The 21,965-nt window shown below is 60.6% G+C and overlaps 1 protein-coding gene across 2 annotated transcripts in view; it reads left to right on the top strand.

Annotated features, from left to right (window-relative positions):
• Positions 1-21,965, top strand: part of SDK2 (sidekick cell adhesion molecule 2) — a 249,683-nt gene that overhangs the window by 219,693 nt on the left and 8,025 nt on the right. For both annotated transcript variants that reach the window (XM_045985790.1, XM_045985789.1), the window contains 8 exons: positions 1,185-1,371; positions 3,599-3,736; positions 5,795-5,956; positions 8,444-8,569; positions 12,234-12,398; positions 13,612-13,752; positions 14,025-14,163; positions 16,635-16,761. In XM_045985790.1, coding sequence (XP_045841746.1) covers positions 1,185-1,371; positions 3,599-3,736; positions 5,795-5,956; positions 8,444-8,569; positions 12,234-12,398; positions 13,612-13,752; positions 14,025-14,163; positions 16,635-16,761 — 1,185 coding nt within the window. The remainder of the gene's footprint in view (positions 1-1,184; positions 1,372-3,598; positions 3,737-5,794; positions 5,957-8,443; positions 8,570-12,233; positions 12,399-13,611; positions 13,753-14,024; positions 14,164-16,634; positions 16,762-21,965) is intronic.

Below are 21,965 nucleotides of genomic sequence, written 5' to 3'. Positions count from 1 at the left end.
AACCGAGGCGGAAAGCTGACCTCTGGGATCTGATGGAGCCCTAAGCGCAGGGGAGTGAAATGTCAGATACGAGGGGGTGATGACTCTTTCTACATTCATTGTCTGCATCTGCACTCAGCAAGTCCCATCTGTGTGCTGAGAACACCCAGATCTCGGGTGTTGACCTTGGCCTTGACCCTGCACCCCTAATTCAGCGGAAACTTTGTCCACTATATTGTGTGCCCGTCACTGAGAACGGTACACGAACAACCGTATCAACTCTCTCTCTGATACCTACTCGCATCGGAAGAATCTGTTTTTTAAAAGTGGACAGGGCAAATGAAAGCAAGGATTTCTGGGTGACAAGGTGTCCTGAGGGCCAGGTGGGGACCCTGGCATTAGGCTTCCTCCAGGCAAATTGAGAAATTGAGGTCTGTAGCTTGCAGCAATCTCCTCGGCCAGCAGGTGGCGCCAAATACTCGCTGATCGTCCCGGGGCGGGAGGCTTGCGGCTTTCCCGGGTGTGTTTCGGTTCAGAGTTCTTGACGCTAGTGAAGAGTCCTGAGCTTCCAGAACAAAACCATGGCTCAGGGTTCACCTGGTGAAGTCCCCATGCTCGTGAATGGGGCGCTGGGGGCTCAGCCCCAGGCCGGCCTGCAGGACCGCAGGTGGATTCACCGGTGGGGGGTCCTTGTCAACCGGCAGGTGCTTTGCAGCTGGTGAAGGGGGAGGGGTGAGCCTGACATTCCGCATCCCTAACCAGCTCCCAGCTGATGGTGATGCGGAGAGGCTGGTCCTTGCACTCTCCTCTCCGTTGGGGCAGAGTCTCCCCACCTGGCATGTCGTCCCTCCCCGGCTCAGGGTCCTGAAGAGTGGAGCTGACTTCTTCCTCCTATAACTGTGAACGTATCCTGAGGGCTGATGGGCCTGTGCTGTGCTGAACACTCCCGTCTCCGGGGCGCACAGATACGTGGGGTCTGTGTTCTCCTAGGACTTAGTCTGGCAGAGACTGAGTAAAAGAAGGTTCTAGAAGGGTTTCTAAAACTGCTCTTAAATACTTCTGTACTGTTCCTTGAGGGACGCACGCCCGCTGTGCAGGGCGTGTGGACAGTACCAACGAGGGCGTCTCTGCGACCCTGGGGCTGGCGGGGGCAGGAGGAAAGCCGAGTGTGTCCACCCCACTCCCACGATTGGCTGTGCCCACAGATTTATTTCTGGGAAGCCCAGCGGCGCAACCTCACGGAGCGGGTGAAGACGCTTTTCCTGGCCGAGAACGGCGTGAAGCTCAAGAACCTGACCAGCTACACCGCCTACATGGTCAGCGTGGCCGCCTTCAATGCCGCGGGGGACGGGCCTCGGAGTCCCCCCACCCGGGGCCAGACGCAGCAAGCAGGTGGGGGAGAGGGGCGGGGGGAGGGAGGGGGGCACCTGGCGCCTGTGCTCCTGGGGTGAGGGGCATGGTAGAAGCAGCTGCCTTCTCTGCTGAGACATCTGGGCTGGGCACCCAGGCCCAGGAGATGGCCTCCAGAGGCGGAGAGCACAGCCCCAAAAGAGGGGGCCTCCATGAGAGTGCTCAGAAGACAGAGGTTGTCCCCAGAGAGCCTTGGAGAGAGCCCCCAGATGTCCCCAGTCCTTCCCACATCCTGTAGCCCGCCAGCCCATTTCTGGCCGTGCCTTGTTCTGACCCAGCTTTCTTACGTGGCTCCGGCTTTGTTCCTTCAACAAATATTGACTGAGCATCTTCTAGAAACCCGCACTGTGCTAGATGCCGGGAGCACAGGCGCCCAGGTCCCCACCGTAGGGAGCGCGACAGATGGGGACCACCTGTCTAGACGGATCTGCCTTAGTGCCGCGAGTCTGACCAGGAGGACATGTGGCCTTGGACAGGTCTGTCTGCTGCAGCCTCTGACGGCTGACAGCTGAGACCTGAGTGGGAAGAGCCCAGCGTGGGAAGCTCTGCAGGAGGGGTTCCGGGCAGAGGGAGCAGCAGGTGCATAGGCGTCGAGACCGGAGGGGATTAAGGGAGCTTTAAGGGGTGACCTGAGAGGAAATGGCCCAAGAGGGTCGGAGAGCCCTGGAAGGAAGTCTGGGAGGGATTCTCAGTGCACTGGGGACGCATTGGTGGGTTTAAGCAGTTGGCCAACAGGATCCGGTGTATGTTTTTAAAAACTCGCTCTGCCGGCCGTGCGGAAGACAAACTGACGGACGGGAGAGGAGGGAGGTGGGGAGGCCAGTTAGGAGGCTGGACGGTGAGGGTCAGAACCCAGGTGCCCACATGACCAGAGCTGGGCGTATGTACAGTGTCCAAAGACCTTCTCTGGCAGATACGCCACCAGCTCCTTCCAGAAGCCCTGGGATGCGTAGGGCAGGTGTTACCCATTCCAGTGAGCAGGGGGGGCCTGGGTAGGGATGCTTCGTGCCCAGGACCCCTCGGCCCGCCCGTGGGGAAGCAGAGGCTGGAGGCCAGGACGTGTGAGCTGGTCCCGGGCTGTCTTCACTGCACGGCAGCTCCTTCCCCTGACATGGGGCTCCCTCCTCATGGATTAAAAAGGAGCCTTTTGTCCTGAGCCCCTCGAACATCCTTCCCAGCCTGCTGCTTCCCATCCTGTTCATTTGCTTAGAGGGCCGGACCGTGGGGTCAGTTCGTAAGCATTGTCCTCTTTGGGGCCAAGCCACGACTCCAGGGAAACGCTTTTCCTCCCCTGGCTCCCGAGGGTCTGGTCTCTGTCTGCCCGCTCATCCAGACCACTCTCGGTCAGTGTCACGGGCCGGATGTGAGCCCCCGGGAGCCTGGAAGCTTCCGGCAGCAGGACAAAGTGTTCTGACCCATGTCCCTCTTGCTTCGGGGAGGCAGGAAAGGCCCCCTGAGCTCGCCTCCCTCCTTCAAAGACTGTGGGCTGGGGCTGCCTCCCGGAGCTGGAGCGGAAGCAGGGTCCAGATCAGCTTCAGCTCGGTGGGGGGGCAGCACTGGACAGTAAGAATAGCCTGGTCAGCTCGCCTGAAGCCAGCTCCGTGCTTCCTTCCCTTCCTCTCTGTCCTCCCCACCAGAGCCCCTCCACGGCCCCCAGGCTTTCAGGGCCGTTCCAGGCTTCTCCGGCCAAGAAAGCATCTTTTCCACATGGTTTGACCGTCCCTATTTCAGGCTGCTTCTGACAGCACGGTCTCTCCGTGACAAGCCCTGGGGCCCCAGGGACCGGAGAAGGGCCACACGATGGCCGTTCTGGTATCTTCTTCTTCACCAGCCGCCTCATGCTCTGAGGCCCCGGTGGGCCCGGCTTTCCCCACCAGGGAGGGTGAAAGATGAGCCCTACAGAGCCAGAACCTCGCCTGACCCCACAGCGGTCCTGGAGGTTTAAGACCACTTAGCAGGAGGAAACGGCGTATTCTAACTTTAGGGGAAAGACAGTTCTCTTCCCTCCCCATTCGTGGACTCTGGGATTGGAAATAAAGGACTAGCACCATCAGTGGGGGAGGGGAGGGGCACAGATGGCCTCTGAGGATGCCCTGCACTCTCTCTTCCTGGGGCCCAGACCCAACAGCTCCTGCTGGTTTCTGGAAGCCACGCAGGGCTTTGAATGTCCGTGGGAGAACAAGACGAACCCTTTCCTGTCCCCCTGCAGCTCCCAGTGCTCCCAGCTCGGTCAAGTTCAGTGAGCTGACCACAACCTCGGTGAACGTGTCGTGGGAGGCCCCGCAGTTCCCCAACGGTGTCCTGGAGGGTTACCGGCTGGTGTACGAGCCCTGCACCCCAGTGGATGGTGAGTGGGGCCCTCCCAGCCCAACTTCCAAGGCCTTTCTCGTCGGGGTCGCTGCACAGCCTTGGATGGGGTGAGCGTCTCCCTGCGTGTAAAGGGAGACGCGGGGGCCAGACGAGAGGAGCATTTCCCCAGCTGCAAGCCGGGGCGCAGAACCGAGCAGCACCCTCGTTCTCCCGAGTCCAGCCGGAGCGAGGAGGGGAGGAAGGGAGCCTACAGAGGCTGCGGCGTCCCACGGTGGTCAGGCTGCCGTCGCACCCGGGGAGACCGGGGAGCCCCTGATGGCCCCTCCTGTGCCTGCCCTCCAGAATTTAGGGGATCGGCCTCATTCCAGCTGGGTCTTTGCCTCTCGTGGGGTCAGGAACTCGTTTGAGAATCTGTTAAGAGCCTTGGAGCCTCTCCCTGGAAAGTACAAGTCTGGGGATGTCACTGCCCCCCTTTCCCCTCCATTCGAGAACCTCGATGTGCAAGTCGCCTTCCTCTCACCTGGAGCCCTGTTCATCCGGCTGTCCTTAGAGCCCCCAATAACCCCTGCCCCGCCCTTTCCTCCAGGCCCCAGTGGGGACCCTTCCCTGCTGCCAGGCTCCCAGGCCAGGCCGTGCTAACCCTGACCTTGGATGTCAGACCCTTGCCAGCAATCTACCCCGACGCCGATGTGAGTGAGCCCAGAAAGCACGGCCATCTACTTAGAGGGGCTCCTGGCTGGCTGGTCCGGTTCCAGAGCCCAGAGAGGACTCGGGGGGGTGACTGACTCACAGGTGGTGGCCTGATGGCCTGAGGTCACCTGCTCCCTCCCACCTTTCCCTGACTACAGAGCCTGGCCAGGAGGAGGGCGGGAGCCCTTGGAGAGCCAAGGGGCCCGCAGTCCTGAGCCGGCCAAGGAAACAATGGCCCTCAGTCTTCCCTGCCACCCGCCTGCCAGCAGCTAGGTCGTTGGGCGGAGCAGCGCGGTGTTCTGGGACACTGGCGGGGGTGGGGAGGGCGGGCCAGGAGACATGGTCAGGTGTAGGCCCCGGGAGAGGGGCCGTCTACCCCTCGGAGAGGAAGGAGAGGGCGGAGGTCACGGGGACAAGGTGCAGGCGGACGGAACAGGCTCTCCTCACGGTGGCCTCCGCCTGGCCTGCCCGGGGGGCTCCCGGCCCCTTTCCTGTTGGGAAAACCACAGCCCAGACCCATGTGGGATTTGCCCAGAAATGTCAGGGAACAGGTACCCAGTGCCGCTGGTCCGGGCCCCCGCGGGTGACTTCCTTCCTTCAGAAGGGCCGCTCGAGCTGCCATCATTCTGTCATCGATGCCTGCTTATTGGTAAGATAGTCTGGCCGTTTACCAGGTCCTCTTACATTTAACCTCCTAACCTGCTGTCCTCGATGCTATCCCTGCCCTCATTCAGCGGGACAGCAAACCACAGCTAGGGCAGGGGACGGCCTGGGCTGTGAGCTGTGAGGCCCATCTCCCAGGGGTCACCACCATGCCCGGGGGGGTGGGGCATGGAGAGCAGCCCAGGTCCCGACCCCTGGGGAGGATGCCGGGCGGGAGGATTTGGGCCCGGGAAGCACAGAGCACAAACCTTGACCCCCTAAAACCATCGCAGCCTCCCCGCTGGTTGTCGTGATTTCGGGTGCGTTGATGGAGGGCCCGTGGGGAGGGCCGTCCTGGGGGACCCGAGGCCGTCCTCGGCTGTAGGGCCTGGCTGCAGGTTCTGGCTGCAGGTTCTCCCCTCCAACTCTGGACTCGGGTGATGTCTCTCCCGGAGCCCTTCCCGAAAGGGGACCCTTGGGATTCCAGTTCTGTGGAATTCGGGGGGTAGAGTACATGTGGGGGACAGTGGTTCAGTGAGACAGGTAGGGAGCCGTTTCCCACCAGATCCCAAAGGACACTGTGTGCTCCACGGACAGACAGTCCCAACTGCTCCCAACTTCTCCAGCCGTGGAACCGTTTCTCCCAAGACCGGCCTGCAGGACTGCGTGTTGGGGGAGCTTGGCCGTGTGGCCTGGCTCCGAGGCCCCCCACGGCCACCACCTGCCGCCGCGGCCCCCCACATATGCGGTGCTTCCTTCCCAGGTGTCAGCAAGATCGTGACCGTGGATGTGAAGGGCAACAGCCCTCTGTGGCTGAAGGTGAAGGACCTGGCCGAGGGGATGACCTACAGGTTCCGCATCAGAGCCAAGACCTTCGCCTACGGGCCAGAGATCGAGGCCAACGTCACCACCGGCCCGGGAGAAGGTAAGGGAGCGCAGGGCAGACGGGGGCTGCTGCCCTCCACACCCCGCGTTCAGCCCCCAAGTCAGAGGGGGTGTTCGGAGCTGTGCTAGATCCTGGAGGTGCAGGGATGGGGGGGACGGGGTGGAGTGGGGACAGAGCCACAGCCCGAGCGAGTACAAGGGTGGGGCCTGGGGGGCGGGGGAGGAAGGGAGGGCATCCAGGCCACAGGCAGAGGGACCTGTCAGGCTGCATCCTCCCTAGACAGGTGACAGAGGGAAGAAGGAGCAGGGCCCTTAGAGGCCAGGCTGCGCACTGGTCCTGAGTCGGGACAGGAGGGGGACGCCAGGGACCAGGCCCCCAGAGTGGTTCTGTCTGAGTTTGTGACACTTCTTGAGCTCAGCCTTGGGCTGGGGGAATTGTTTTGGCACGTGCTGTGGTGGAAATTTGTTGGCCAAAGTCCTTGTCACCCAGGCAGGATGTCCCTTCCTGAACGCAGAAGCCACCGCCCAGCCTCTGCTCCCTCCTTCCCTGAGAAAGGACTGGGCCCATCTCAGATTTTCCCTGAAACCCCTCCTCCTCTTCCTCGTCCTCCTGCCTCTTTCCCCTCCTCCTGCTCACTGCCCTGTGGGCCCAAGAAGCTTAGCCGCTTAGCTGGGGGCGTGGGAGGGTGCGAACCGCAGAGGCTGCCGGTCCTCCCCTCTCACCTGTCAGCCGGTGTGTTCCTCCACACTGGGCTGGGCCGGCCACCCTGCGCTTTCTCCTTGGGGACGCTTTCTGTTCCCCGCCCCGGGTTCTGCAGAGAACCCGCCAGCTCCTAGGCTTCTACGGAACAAAGCCTGCAGGGCCCCCAGAGGAAGCTTCCAGAAGATTCCGCGCCCTCTGCCCTGCACCTGCCCCCTCCCTCCTGTGCCGCCTCTTCACCTGAGCCAGCGTCCCTGGGAAACAAAAGCAGGAAGCAAGCGGGCAGGGACAAAGGGAGGCAGGGCGGTGGGGACAGAAGGCTGGAGGACAGGCTGTTCTAACCTGGGGCTTGAAGTGTCCCAGGCCTGGCGTGGGAAGGGGGCAGGCAGGAAGTTCGGAGGAGGCAGTGGGGGTCCCTCTGAAACAGCTGAGCTGTGCCCGGCGAGTGTGGGCGAGCAAAGGACGTGCCGTCACACATCCTCTTCTCTGCAGGCCGGGCAGAGGCCGGGAGTGCTCGAAGCTCCGGGTCCAGGGGTTGATGGCAGCTGTCAGCCTTGAGTTCTGTCCTGTGCAGAGTGAGAACTCCGGGTCCTGACAGCACCCTCCCCACCCTTCACACCCCACTTGAGCTGTGTCCCACACCCCCGACCCCTCAGCCGCCTTTACCCTGAGCTGTAGGCAGGATGCACGTTGGGGAAGGAAGGAAGGAAGATGAGGCTCTCCAAGGTCACAGGTTGGGACTGGACACGGGCCGGGCGGTGGGCAGCCCAGCTCTGGTCGTGAGTCCCCGGCCTGCTGTCCAGCTTGCCAGCTGCCCTGGGCCTGGAGGATCTTCAGTCCAGAGCTGGATGGCAGGCTCCTTGCCCGGAGGCATCCATAGCCGACACTCGGCGCTCACTCGGGCCAGCGGTCACCCCACACCCACTCACCGACTTGCTCCCCCCATCCCACAAGTGCGTAGGGACCACCCACTCTGTGCCCAGCTCTGGGGGTGCAAGCTTCCAGGTCTAGTGATGGACAGACATGTAGACCATGCATGTAGTCAGGGCTTGGGGGACAGTGAGAGCCCAGGGCACAGGCACCCCCGGAGAGGAGGAGCTTGGGACCCTCCATAGACGAAACTGGCTCACTCCTCTGACTTCGCGAGTGAGCTCTCCCCTGCTCTGGCTCCTGGGGCTGGTGTCCAGGTGGTCGACGTGACGGGCTGCCACGCCGGTGTACCCGCCAGGACAGCCAGCGGCAGAGCCCACCCCTTCCTCCCGTGCTCCCAGCCTCCTCCCTGGCCCAGCGGGGGTGGGTGCGTTTCAGGCAGGAAGCAGGGAGGACGCTGCCATCCTAGGCTGGGAGACAAGATGTCAGGGAGCCCTTGGGCCCCTCAAAAACCAACCCCCACTTGTCCTAGGCCCATTCCACCGTCATCCCGCCCACCTCTGCCGTCGCCCCAGGACACATCTCTTCAAGCCTCACAGTCCAAAAGGGCCTCACAGATGGGGAAACTGAGGCACTGGCGGGCGATGTGATTTGATCAGAGTCACCCGTCTAGTGAGTTCAGGTCTCCTGACTCCATCCCGGGGATCTTTCTGGCATTTCCCTGTATACCTTTTCTGGCTTTGAATTTGGAACGAGGGAGTGTGGGGGACCCAGAGAGCACAGCTGCTTCAGCAGGACAGGCCTGAGACCCAGTCCTCGGGCCTCGGCGCTCGCAGGGTTTCCGGAGACTCTGGCCAGGCTCGGAGGGTTTGGCTGTGCGGGGCCCCCCAGCCGGAGCACGGGGAGCCGGGCTGGGGGAGGCCGCGCCGCCCCTTGCCCACCGTGTGCCGTTTGCAGGTGCCCCCGGACCACCTGGAGTGCCCATCATCGTGCGGTACAGCTCCGCCATCGCCATCCACTGGTCCAGCGGGGACCCGGGCAAGGGACCCATCACCCGCTACGTCATAGAGGCCAGGCCGTCAGGTACGCGCTGCCCCGGGCCGAGCGCCTCCCTCTCTAGCGGGTTCTGGGTCTCGTGTTCTCCTGCCACTGAAGTCCCTCCACCCAGCAGCCTTGTGTCCTCCTGAGAAGGCTCTGGTCCCACCAAAGGTGAAGCTAGAGGTGGCCCTGGGGCAAATGGGAAATGGAGGGTCGCACCCTTAGGTGGGGACTCCCCCGGGTCCCCTGGAGAATGGCACTTCGCACCGGGTGAGGACCGACTCAAACAGAAGATCATTCAAGATACTGGAGGAGCAAAGAATTGGCCCCTTGCCCCTGCCCCCGGTTAAACACGGAGTCTTTCACGAGACCCCACTGACCAGTGTCCCATCGGGAGGCCGGCTGTCCCCCGGGGACACTGACTACCGCCTTGAGGTCCGCCGTCGCCACCCCGATGACCTCAGTTCTGGTAACTGCATCGGGGGTGGTGAAGCCTGAAATTGAATCACAAGAAGTTCCAGAGCCATCGGGGACTGATGAGTCACTCCCGGGGGCTGCTGTCAGCGCTTCTGTGGCACCATCACCGGTCGCCGTGACACCTGCTTCTCCAGGCTCCCCTTCCCCGCAGGAGCCCTGGGCCAGCTCGCCCGTTGCTAGGTTTCCCGGCTCGTCAGGGGTGCCAGGGCCGGGGGAGAGCCGGAGGCTCGTTCTCGGTAATCCACGGCCCCGTGATCGGCCGGCGGAAGTGGAGAAGGGTCAACAGCACGAGTAACAAATAATAATCAGAATGGGAGGTAGTCAGGCGCATCAGTAGCTAATACTTCTAAGAAGAGCACCGAAGCATCCCGAAGGCACGCTGGATACCGTGGGTCACTGAGCGCTAATATCTCAACAGCCAAGAGAGCTTGCCTGCCGTTCTGGGCAGCGGCCACCCCCCTCCCCGTTGCCCTCATCTTGTGCTAATGATGGCCACGGCAATCGCTGTTCCATCTAGCAACTCCGATCCGTGATCCGTTGTAGCTGGAAGGTGTGTGCAGGGCTGGCTGTCCCCCCACCCCCGATGGTCCCTCCCCAACCCCGGTGCCGGCTGCTGAGTTGGCCAGGAGAGCACCACGTGCTTCTCCCCACTGGCGCCCGTGCCTCTGCTCTCCGTCCAAGTTGGCCGGCCGAGATGCCAGGCTGTGGAATGTTGGCTCCGGACTCCGGGCCTGCTGATTTTCCAGCGTTTCCCTGGGAGGCCCAGCATGGGACCTGGGGCTGTGCCTTGGTGCACACAGGTGGATTCAAGGAGGGACCCCCTGAAGGCCGTGACGGCGGAGGGCAAGGGGAAAGGCGGGCCTCTCCCTGTGGCTGCCGGAGACATCTCCCCACCTCCGTGCCCCCGGGCTGCCCATCCTCCTCCTCTCTGGGACGAAACTGCTCTTGCCCCATACTCCCCGCATCATGGTCGGTTAGGGTCGCCAAACAGGCCCCCGTCTACAAACTGGAAGCTGCCCGGCACAGCAGAGCAAGGAGCAAGGGGCTCACTCAAGGTTTCCAGCCCAGGGGCCCTGTCGTGCCTACCAGCTGACCGCTGGGGCTGGAGGCCGGAGCCCCAGCATGACATTCCAGCAGCTTCGGACCTGGCCCCGTTACCAGGGTTCCACCCTTTGTTTCTGTGCGGGGCAGAGCAAGGTTGGTCACACAATAGGTCAGAGACCCCAGCTTCTGCCAGGCCGCAGGGTCCCGGACGAGCCCGCCCAGCCAACACTGAATCCACCGCGGACCTCAAAGGCACCGTCCTGGACACCCAGCGGTTCCTCCTTTTCCCCGCCATCGCCGTGGGTGTGAGAGGTAAAGCCCTTAGAGCCACAGCACTCGGCAAGGAAGGAGTCACTGCGGTTGGGCCAATGCTACCACCGCTGTCACCGTGACTGTCACTGAGAGCGAATGAGAGCTTTCAGGGCACATGAGAGGAGAATGGATTTGCACCCCAAAACTCGGATCTCAGGGTCTGCAGCACTGAAATCGCAGCCCGTGATGTTCAGAGAAGGCCGGGGCAGAAGGTTTGCGTCCAGTCATCCCCCCGACACTGAGAGGACGCCCGTGCTGGGCGCTGGGCTGCAGAGGCATTCGAATGGGGCACGGTCCTGGCCCCGGAGAGACAGCACAGCCTAGCAGGGGACAGCCACAGGGTGCGTGAGGCAGCACCCAACACAGAGATGTGAGAGAGAAAACGAGGCCAAGCTCAGGACCCCGAGCCTTTGTGAGGACAGGAGGACGCCCACGGCTGCCAGGGGGAGGGACCTGGATGGGCAGGGCCAAAAGGCGGCTTTGGAAGATGCCGACACACTCTTGGTCCCCAGTGCAGAGGTGACAAGGGGATGGTGCTAGAGTTCCTGAGTGGCTACAAGTGTGGGGAAGGAGGGACCTGGATGGGCAGGGCCAAAAGGCGGCTTTGGAAGATGCCGACACACTCTTGGTCCCCAGTGCAGAGGTGACAAGGGGATGGTGCTAGAGTTCCTGAGTGGCTACAAGTGTGGGGAAGGAAACGGAATCCGTCAGCCCCCGGAAGAGGCTGGGCGGGCCAGGCCGGAGCCTGTGTGTAGCCCGTGGACCCAGGGGCGGCTCCTCCCCGAGGGAGTTCAGGAACGGATGAGGAGAGACGGTGCCCGCTGAGGCCGAGGCTGAGGCCGAGGCAGGAGCTCGTCCAGGACCCCGAGGTGACCTCCCTGGAGCCCACACAGGATGGAGGACCTGGAAGTTCAGCCCACCGAGGTGCTTCTAAGCTCTCTGGTCCCCTGGACCATGTGAAAAGGGTGGTTTAACCCTTTAGTTGCCAAATCAGCCCTTCCTGGCACAGGGAGGGGGACTCACCGTCCTTCTGAGGGCCACACCAGCCCCACTGGCCCCGCGTGGAGCCTCTGGCCAGAACCCCCGCCCAGCCTCCGCATCCCGGGGCCTGGAAGGAGCCCGCACTTCTCTCGTGCGGGGCACCATGCCCGCTGCTCCTCTTGAATGAGGCGGAAATGAATTAGGTCCCAAGGGAGCGAGACCTAGAAAGCGGCGGACAAGGGGGCAGCAGGACCAGAAGGGAAGTCAGGAGCACAAAGGATGGGGATGGCTAGGGTCAGCGTGCATGGAGGACAGATGGGGGACCCCTCTAGGCTTGTCTGGGCCCCTTCTCCTCAGATCTCTGCTGCTCAGCCAGGAGGCCACGGAGGGTGGGCCCCATCGGCCCTCACCCTCCCAGGCGAGTCCAGCCCTCCTGCAGCTACTTTCAAAAAGGGTCTTCTTTTTATCTGGTGCCACTACTGTGTGTATTTTGAATAGGCAGAGGGATGAGAGAAAGGGTGTATCCATGTGCCGCGATCGTAGGTGGCCTGGTGAAGTCACGCTGACCCGCACTTTTTAAGGACGCGAGAACAGGTGATCTGACCTGCGGAAGCACAGTCCCCAGAATGCTGAGCCGCCTGTGGCTGTTGGCATGGGTGGGTTGGGACCGTATTTTCTACACACTATGTGGTTTGTTTTTTATATATATATATTTTACAAGCATTTTAGTAAAGGGAACAAAGAGTCAGAAACCACAAAAAGGCATCCATTGAAAAATACCTTCTAAGATTCAGGGTTGACGGGGCAGCCCAGACAGGCCCTGCTCTCCGGGACAACAGGTGGTATGGGAGGGGGCTCCCCGTCATGAGGCGTCTCCCTCTCGACCCTCTTGCAGACGAGGGGCTATGGGACATCCTCATCAAAGACATCCCCAAGGAGGTGACCTCCTACACGTTCAGCATGGACATCCTGAAGCCAGGCGTGAGCTACGACTTCCGGGTCATCGCCGTCAATGACTACGGCTTCGGAACCCCCAGCAGCCCCTCCCAGTCTGTGCCAGGTACTGCCAGTGGGGGGGATGGCACCCCGTTGAAGAGCCTCGTGGCAGAGGCTGGTGGCAGGCAAAGAAGACAGAGGCCGGCAGCAGAGCCCCAGACGCGCTGGGGTGGGGACCAAAATGTATTGTCCTCTCAATTCTGCCAGCAGTGAACTCTGGGCCAGGGCCTGGGTCAGCTTTGAGCTCCAGAAGAAGCTGGGGGGTGTGCCTCTTTGGGATTCCTTTGCAAGGATCCCAGAAGCCCGGGGCGGGGGGCTTAGTGGGGCTCGTGGGTGAGTCAGTGGGTCCAAGACAAGACTTTCTATGAGCTCATCACCCAAGAGATTCACCCAGGCCATAAACTACATGTTTCCATGGAAACCGCCCCAAAAAACAGAGTCAGCGGTCTATGAAGCAGTATTTGGGGCTGGAGGGAATAGGTTTGCCATCCCTCCCCATTTTCCTTTCATCCTTCCCACCCGGCATGTCTTGGAGGACTCGCAGAGGACTCTAATGCCAAAATCCGTGACCCCAAATCTAGTCACTAACCAACTTTTAATACCAATGCCCCTTCCCTCGAGGCAGAAACACAGCTCAAAATTGTAACCCACTGGGTGAGTCTCGGAAACCTGGCTGCCTCCGTCCTGCCACACACGTTCTCCCTCGTCCCGATGGATAAAACCAGATCATGGGAGACAGAAGAGCCAGCCCCTCGTCAGGCAGCCCCCTGGATTAGTAGTGGCTATGTGCAAAAAGTGTGGTAGTGATTGCCCTCACTCTCAGCTACTAGAGAAAGATGGAGTCCTGACCCTGGGGAGCAACTCTCCAGGCCTACCACAGGCCAGATGGGTCCTTTTCCAAAATACAAATCTGGGGCCTGCCTGTCCAGATAGCCCCTAGGCCGTGGGTGGCAAGAGGGAGAGGGGGAAAAAAAAAGGAACAATAGCACACATACCAGGACTTCTATGTCCTGTGTCTTTGGCAGACATCACTAATCAATCCTCACACTCTTTCCTGGTAAGTCCAGAGGCAACCTCAGAACTCAGAGCAGCCCTCCAGGCATCCCCTTACCAGCACATGAGATTCGGCTATCCCGGCCAACTTGTCTTGGGTTCTGCCTCACTGGGACGGCACAGACCTTGCCCGGGGTCTGTGGTAGGGTCCCGGCTGCCGCGGGAGGCGTGGAGGCGGGAGGCAGCCTAGCACCCCGGACCTGACGTCCCCGTTCATGTTCCAGCCCAGAAAGCCAACCCTTTCTACGAGGAGTGGTGGTTCTTGGTGGTCATTGCCCTCGTGGGCCTCATCTTCATCCTCCTCCTGGTCTTCGTGCTCATTATCCGAGGCCAGAGCAAGAAGTACGCCAAGAAGACAGACTCTGGTGAGCTGGGACCAAGCCCCGCCGGCCAGACGGGTCTGCCTCTGTTTTGGCAAGGTGGGCCGGGCGTCCGCTCTCTCCTAGGAAGGCACCTGCCCTGTGAGGCGGAGCAGCCTGGGCCCCTGCGTACAGCCTCCATCTCCCATTTGGTCTCACCTGTAGCGAGAGAGGGAGAGAGCACGTGCCATCTGGCCGGGTGGGGGAGGGGAGGCCAGCGGTCTAAAGGGGTGACATGGGTGACTGGATCCTGTCTCCCCCACCCCGCCCCCACCCAGGGAGCAATGCCAAGTCTGGTGGCCTCGGCCACGGGGAGATGATGAGCTTAGATGAAAGCAGTTTCCCTGCTCTGGAACTCAACAACCGGAGGCTGTCCGTCAAGAATTCCTTCTGCCGGAAGAATGGCCTGTACACCAGGTAGAGGGCCCTCTGCACGGGTGGGGGGCAGGGGGCGGAGGTTTGGGGGCCAGCAGGGCCCGGGGTGTGGAGGACTCTGGGGAAGGCCACAGAGCAGGCTGTGCCCACTTGGTCTCACTGTCCCAACGATGGCATTTGGGCTCAGGGGCCGGGGACAGTCAACAGGGCCCAGGGACAGTCAACAGGGCCCAAGCAACACAACCAGGCTGAGGGGGTCCCAGGCTGGGGTGAGAGCACGGTAGGGGACATCACAAGGAGATGGGGACACAGGGCTTCTGACAAGGACAGCCAAGTGCAAAGAACTTGTACAATTGTGTGACCCAATCTACTGCCTTTTGGAGCCAGCTGCTTGGAGGAACAGGCCCGAGGCCAAGAGAGCCGCCGGCCCCAGCAGTGAGGCAGGCCCCACAAACGTAGGCTAGGCAGACACACTCGAGTGACGGGTGCCTGGAGTCCCCCCGTCATGGCTTATGCCTTACCTGCCTCCTCCATGTTCTGGAAAGAAAGGGCACTCAGAGTATGGACACCCTCTCCCCTGAGCCCTTACGCTCGCGTCTTACAGACCAGTGTTCTGTTCACCCCACGAGCCCATGCTCCCAGCATCGTCCTCAAAGAGCAGCACTGGAAGAGCCAGCCAGGAAAGGTCCGGCTGGCGGTACCCTTGGTTCCTGTTTCTTCTGACTTCTTTCTGACCCTGCGTCCCTTCTCCGACCCCACTCCCCGGCGCGGGCTGGGCTGCCCATTTCCAAGGGCCGGGACAGCTGCCGAGGCCCACCTGACCCTCCCCTGATGGGACCTGGCAGTTTTATGCTCCAGGGAGCTCAGGAGAGCGGCGGTGGGGGGGCTGGTCTGCAGCCCAGGAGCGCCTGTCCTTTTGGCCTCAGCCTTATTAACATTCCCAGTTCATCGGAGGGGCGCGGGCCAGGCACAGCTCACAAAGCTTCTCTCTGTCTCATCCTGGAGGGAAGAGGCGATGTGTGTGTTCATCAGGAGGACAGAGGGAGGGGCATACAGGCCAGCAGGCCCCGCTCTCATCCCCCGCCAAAGCCAGCTTTCCAAAGAAAGAGCCATTTGAGGCCGCGGTGGTGGGCCCAGCAGGTCCGCCGCAGCCCCGCCGGGCTGGCTCCGGGGCCCTGCCACATGGAACAAGGGGGCGTTTCACGGATGGCCCGGCCTCGCCTGCCTCTCACGCCCCCAGAGTACACACACCGCAGCCCCCGCGTGTCCCCTACCCTGCTGTGTACACACAGAAATCCTCTTGGCGCCGAACCAGCCCCGGTGACACCGTCAGCCCCCTACTCGCCCGGCTCGTGGCCAAGACGGCCTGAGCCTGACACCCCTTCTCCCCTGTCCCAGTGTCACGTGTCTGCCCAGCTCGCCTACACGAGGCTGCTGCCCCTCTTGTTGCAGTTTTATTTTTAAGTAGTTAAGGATGCGGCTTTGTTATTTGGAATCATATCAGTGCGGATAGAGTCCGAGAGGCTGGAGGTCACGGGAGGCTGCCCGTGACATACTCCCAGGCCGTGGGATTGGTCCTAGGACAGCATTTCTGTAGGAAAGCGTGGCCGGCCCTGGGTGGGGGCAGCTGGTGTTCGTTCAGGGCCGTGGTTCCAGAGCCCTTCCTAGAGCAGGCTGGGCAGACCTCGGGACGCCAGGCCCTCCGCAGGGCCTCCCTTGAGCCCGGTCCCCAGGAAGCACGAACAGGGCAGGGTCATGAAAGACCCCGGCCATCTGCTCGGCACCCCAGGAGCCTGCCCAGCCCACTGCCCTCGCCCACAGCTCAGGGGTTCTGGAAAGCACAGCCCTGCCTCCAGCCTCTGGGCGCCCGTGGCAGGTGGAGGGCTCAGGTGCCCTGTCCTGCGTGTTTGCGCAGCTGACACAGAGTCAGGTCTCTAACTCAGCGGGAAATGCACCTTCTCGAAGGCTGATTTCCAGAGGTAGGGCAGGACTCTGTGCCCGGATTCATTCTGGTCTCTGAGCAGATCTGGAGGGAGGAGGCAGTGGTTTCATTTCTTCTCTTAACCCTTTGCATTAACCATCTAGAGCTCCCTTGGTGAGTTCAAGAATGATCTGAGGGAGGGTTTGTCTGTCACGCCAGCACGCAGGCCTCACCTGGGATTCCGACCCGGGAGGTCTCGGGGCTCCAAAGCCCCGAGGCTTTGGCTTTGTAACATTCCTGCCAAGTGATCCCAGTGCCTGAGGCCTTAAAACCACGAGTGGAGAATCCAGTGGGAAGTGGGGTGCTACCCCTCCGTTTCCCTGAAGCTGATTCAGGAGGTTGGTCCCACGGAGCCTCTCCCACCACTGGGGGTCCCCCAGCCCAAGGCCCAGGCCTGTGGGGAACAGACAGAGGAGGAACATACGACAGAGACACCGAGGGTCAGTGCCCTTCCAGGCCCCGCTGTGGCCTCCCTGGCCAGGCCGGCCGCTGTGGGTAGGGCCGCCTCTCAGCCTCACCCCACTCCTTCCAGGTCACCTCCCCGGCCCAGCCCAGGCAGCCTCCACTACTCTGACGAGGACGTCACCAAGTACAATGACCTCATCCCGGCAGAGAGCAGCAGCCTGACCGAGAAACCCTCAGAAATCTCCGACTCTCAGGTGAGGGGTGGGAGCAGGGACCAGCCCCTTCCCAGACTGCGGGCCTGCGCCATGGCCCGGCACCTGGGCTGCTTCGCCTCCTGGCCTTTATGGAGCCCCAGAAAACTAGCCGGGGATCGTCTGTGGACCCGCCGTCCCCCCAAAGCTCTGCTCAGAGTTTGCTCCAGGGTTAATGGGGGCCTATAACCTTGACCAGAGAAGAGCCCCAAGAGCCCAGTCCTCTAGAGCGTCTGGAGTGTCCCCACGCACTCTGGCCTGCAGAGGAGCTTGTGAGGACGAGGAGAAGGAGGCCCATATTGCCAGGGCTGAGCTTAGCTCATCTGGGTCTGAGCGAGCTCCTGAAACTGTGAGCTGTAAGTTCTGGAGCCCCAAGGATGGAGGGGCGAGGCCTTCGGCTTTGGAGGCTCAAGCCTGAGTTTGAATCCTGGTTCTGCTGCCTGTGGGCCAGGGCATCCTGGGTGGGGGCACATGACCTCTTTGAGCCTGTTTCTCCGTCTGTGGAACAGGCAGGGACAGTAAGAGGCTGTATCATGGGGCAGTGGGATTGCTGAGACGAGGCCCGGAGAAGCTTAGCAAGCACAAACAGCAGCTGTCCGGTGAATGTCAACGTCCATCTGAAGAAGGAGACGGTGCCTCGGGGAGACACGCAGCCCTGGAGAGGCTGCCATTAAGTGGTCCACACGGGGACACTGTCCCAAACGATGGCGAGAGGGGGTGAGTGCATTCCAGTGAAGCAAGGTCATGGCCTCCCACCCAGCCGTCTCGGCCTGGGCCAAGCCTGGGGGTTGCCCACCGCGTCCCACGCCCTAGACCTTTTCTGCCCAGTCCTGGGAGAGGAGGACAAGAGCAAAGGGCTGCCAGCAGGGAGCGAGGCTGTGAGCGGGTAGGAGGTGCCCCATCCCCGGAATCCAGTCATGGCTGGAGAGAACGACAGCCCAGCTCAGACAGGGCCGGCAGGGACAGAGACGCCAACTTAGCCTGGCTAACGCAGGAACTCACATGACTCAGGTTATGGCTTCTTATTTTAAGTGTTTAACACTTGGCGTCCATATACGTCCTGGGACTTCCAAGGCCACGTGCTCCACAGAAGCGGGATGTTCTTTCTTTCTCCCCAAGGAGGGCAGTGAGCGTTTAGGTTCTAGGGACTCAAGGGAAAGTTCAAGTAAAGGGACTCCCTCTGCCCATGAGGCTATGACAGAGGGCTCCTTAATGCTGTGCTCCTGTCTATGGAGAGCAAAGGCAGGGACCAGCAGAAGGGACACCCCGGGCTGCTCTGATTAGCCCCCTTCCACCTCCCACAGAGCGCCTTGGTCCTGCGCACTCATTGGCTAGGCACTGACCTTTCCGGGAGGGAGGTCCTGCCCGGGTGTCTCCAGATGGCCCATGGCCAGCTCCACTAAGTCAGGATGCAGAGCTGGTCCCTGAGGCCAGGCCAGGACCCCCAGCCTTGAGGAAGTCACAGAAAGATTCAGGTGAATCCTTATCTGAAGACCATCTCGCTTCAGTCGCCCCCAGCCCCCAGGACCTGGAATTCTCCTCCGCTTTGCTCCCTAGTGTCTTTTGTTTGAAACAAGCCCATCCCTTGAATGCAGTTTCCATAACAATCTGGAACCAGTCTCCTGCAGGGAGGGGAACAGGAGCACAAGCCCTGGGGAGGGGAGGCCTCCTGGTTCCAGAAGCCAGTTGTCACAGCAGAGCTCCCACATTCCCTTTCAGGGGGCGCAGTGGAGCCCAGCCCAGGCCCAGAGCCCCGCCTGGGGTTTGATTTGGATTTATTTATCTCGAGCTAAGTTAGTTTATTTCAACCTAAGTTCCATGAAGACAGAGACTTGTGATGGTCCTGAGGTCGGTCACCTACCCAGTGTCTGTCTTGGCACGGGGTGTGTGGTTAAAGCACAGAAGGGTCAGTCATGAGGGAAGCTAGGCAGGCTAGTCAAGACCAAGCGGGTTGGCAGGAGAGACGGACAAAGGAGAGACGGACAAAGGTTCATGGTCGTCAAGACATTGCTTTGGACCAAGGTCAGAACGCACACTTTCCAAGAGGCATGGCCCTTCAGAGTGATACCGCTGGGCAGGGTCACCAGCCCTGGGGGCTGTGCTCACCATCCCACAGGCCTCACCACAATCACAGTGACCCTCCGAATGGCCTTAGTGTCCTATCATTTGTACGGATGGGGAACCGAGGCTCAGAGAACTTAACTGAGTTGGCTCAGGCCCCAGAACAGAGAAATGTGGAGGTGGGCCCTGCCCACGGGCCCTTCTGACCCAGAGCCCAGCTTGGCTCCTTGGCTCTCCCCTGTCCCAAAGCCGGTGACGTCATCCTCACGGCAGACCTTTCTGGAAAGGCCTTCAGAACCAGCCAATGAGACACTCTCGAGAACAAGCCACTGTGGGTTTTCTTGAAAGAAAAACAAAAAACAAAACTCAAGCTTATCTTCAAAGGATAAAGACACCACACCGAGAGCAAAGGGTCAGAGGCGTTAGGGTTGTCCCCAAGAAAGCTGCCCCAGGAGCTTTGCCCAGCGGCTCCCTCAGGTGACCATCCAGCCAGGTCAGAGGGTGGCTCCAAGCAGGGGGATGCTCCCGTGGAAAGTTGTGGCTGGTGTTCGGGGCTGGGCTTGAATCCCAGCCCCTCCCCCTCCTTGACTCCGAGAGGGGGAGGGGTCCTTCACAGCTCACCTCCACTTAGCACTATGGCACCCTGTCCCAGAGACTGTTCTTGGGGCCATGATGGGGGATGGAGTCGGGCCCATGCTGTGCCAGCCTCTTCACGGGGCTCTAGGGAAAGGTGGTCAGGATCCTTGGGATCTGTTTGCTTTGGAATGGTTCTTGAAAACCAGGCCGTTGGCTTCGGGCCACCGCAGGTGGCCTGGGCTCCCGGACTGGCATTCTCAGAGGTGCACGGCTCAGGGGTCACTCAGCACTTGTTCCTTGAGCATGGACTCTAGGGACATGGAGAGATCAGAGGCATGACCCGGCCTCCAAGGAGCTCCTAGTGGGCTGGAGGGGACAGACTCCGAGACAGAGCAGCCGGTGTCCCTCAGACGCCCTTGTCACAGCATAAATAAACAGACCCTAGGACTGCTCACTGGGCCCCGTAAGAGGCTGTACGGGGAGCAACCGCCATGGCGACCGCAGCTGGGGCTCATGGCACATGGCTCCACGGGCCCCCGGCACGGGATGGCATCTGCAGGAGCGAACCCCACCCCAGGGTCAGCAGCCACGCAGGCGGGGCCCCCAGCCTTTCAGCGGCTCTGGAGAATGATGGCCTGACTTTGTGCAGCACCCCTCCCCCCAGGTCCTCTGAGAGCCAGTTCTGCACAGGCTGCCTGGTTCCCAGTCCAAGTCAGACCACCCCAAACAGACTCTCCGAAATGGGTAGAAACCCGCCCAGCCCTTTTCCTGTGATATAGTAATAAACAAAGGTCCACGCTGCTGATAAACAAACACACACAATAAGATGTGAGCCAGGCCATAACGGGGCTCTGGGTAGACGGGGGGGGGTGGGGGGGGGGGACAGGAGGGGAGACGGGCTGTCCCCAGAGGGGTGCTGGTGACACACAAAGGCTGAGGTTTGAAGAGGCTGGGGCTTGTTTGATGCAACTTTTAAAAACCAAGTATGGCTGCATTCCAAGTTCATTTTCAAAATAAGAGCCCAAGTATGGGAGAAAAATTACATGGCGCACCAGTAAATCTCAATGGAAAAGGACTTCCCAGCCAATGGCACGCCTCTCCTAATAAGTATGCAGTCTCTGTGATTTCCTGGGAAGCCCTGGGAAGCGCTTTATAATGCCGTTAAGCCTGTGTAGAAGGGTAAGAAAATACACCAGACGGATTAGGTATTATAAGCGTGAACATTTAGGGAGCCCTTACAGGCGGCCAGGAATGACCCTACGGATTGTTCAAGGTTGGTACCACTTGACCCTCAGAGCGCTCGGCGAAGCCTGGTGGGGTTATCTGTTGCATGAGTCAGGGAGCCCCTGACAACGAGGCCAGGCCCCCCACCTAAGCTCCTACATCCCTACTGTGTGCCATGCTTGGATTGGACCGTGGGCAGCACCTGGCTGGTTTTGTCCTCCCTGGAACCTGTTCATTCCTTTCTCGGTGCGTTTATTCAACAACTGTTTTTTCTGCACCCACTAAACAGTACCAAGCTCGGTTTACACACAGCGGCTCCCATAGGTGAGCAAGACAGGTTCTTATGAGCGTTGCATTATGGTGTGTTAGGACCCATTAGAGAAGACCACATGTTTCAAATAACCCCATGTTTTCATTTCATTACTATGGCACCGTAGTATCTAACTTCAGGAAGAAAATGGGGAGCAAAAGGCCTCCTGTTTCTTGTGGTGCAGGGACAGAAAGCCCTGTGAGGAATCTTGGGGGAAGGTCATGAGGGGCTCCCTGGAGGAGGTGGCATTTCAACTGGGCCTTCCAGGTGTGAACAGGACTGGGTCATGCATCAACGGGAGCAGTAAGGGTTTATAGGTTTGCATTTGGCTAAGTGTTTCCGTCATCCCCTCCCTCTGAGTGTTTGAGTTTCTGGTTTTTCATCCGTGTCTGCCTCTTGTCCATTGAGTTGGGCCATGAACCTAAGAGATTCACTGAGGCCCGTCTCCCGCTTCTCCTCAGGCTGACCCATGCAGGCCGAGGAAGCCCGAGCTTGTGCCAAGCTAGAAATGCGCTACGGGCAGGACAGAGGGAGTCCGGGGGAAGGAGGCCAAGCTACCTGTTGGGCTGGGCACTGTACATGTTCTCATTTAAAATCTAACTGTCCCCCCATGCAAGTTGCAGGACCCCCGGTTAACAGTTGGGGGAGACTGAGGCTCAGAGAAGTCCAGCAGCTGCCCTTGATCACAGAGCTTAGAAGTGCAGGCCGTGGGGATTCAAGTCTGGGTCCAGCCGTTCCGAGGGCCTTGTCTGTGGCGGCCTGGCCTTGCCCAGACGCCTGGCACAGAAGGGAGATGGAAGGAGAGAGAGGCCTCCACCGACCCCAACAACCCCCCATCCAAGTGACCTCCCGTGAGGCCTCCGAACGCAAGCGTGTCTGACAGCGGGGTTGGCAGGGTTGGGGGGGACACATTGACTGTCACTTCACCCGTAAGGAAGGGCACAGGGGGCCTTGTGTCTGAGCTGACACAAGATTTATTATTTATTATTTAAAGATTTATTTATTTATTTAAGAGAGAGAGCAAGAAGGGGGAGCA

This window comes from Meles meles, chromosome 18 (assembly GCF_922984935.1).
Source record: "Meles meles chromosome 18, mMelMel3.1 paternal haplotype, whole genome shotgun sequence".
Lineage (NCBI taxonomy): Eukaryota > Metazoa > Chordata > Mammalia > Carnivora > Mustelidae > Meles > Meles meles.
Note: the sequence above shows the minus strand (reverse complement) of the source record. Positions and strands in the feature narration are given on the sequence as shown.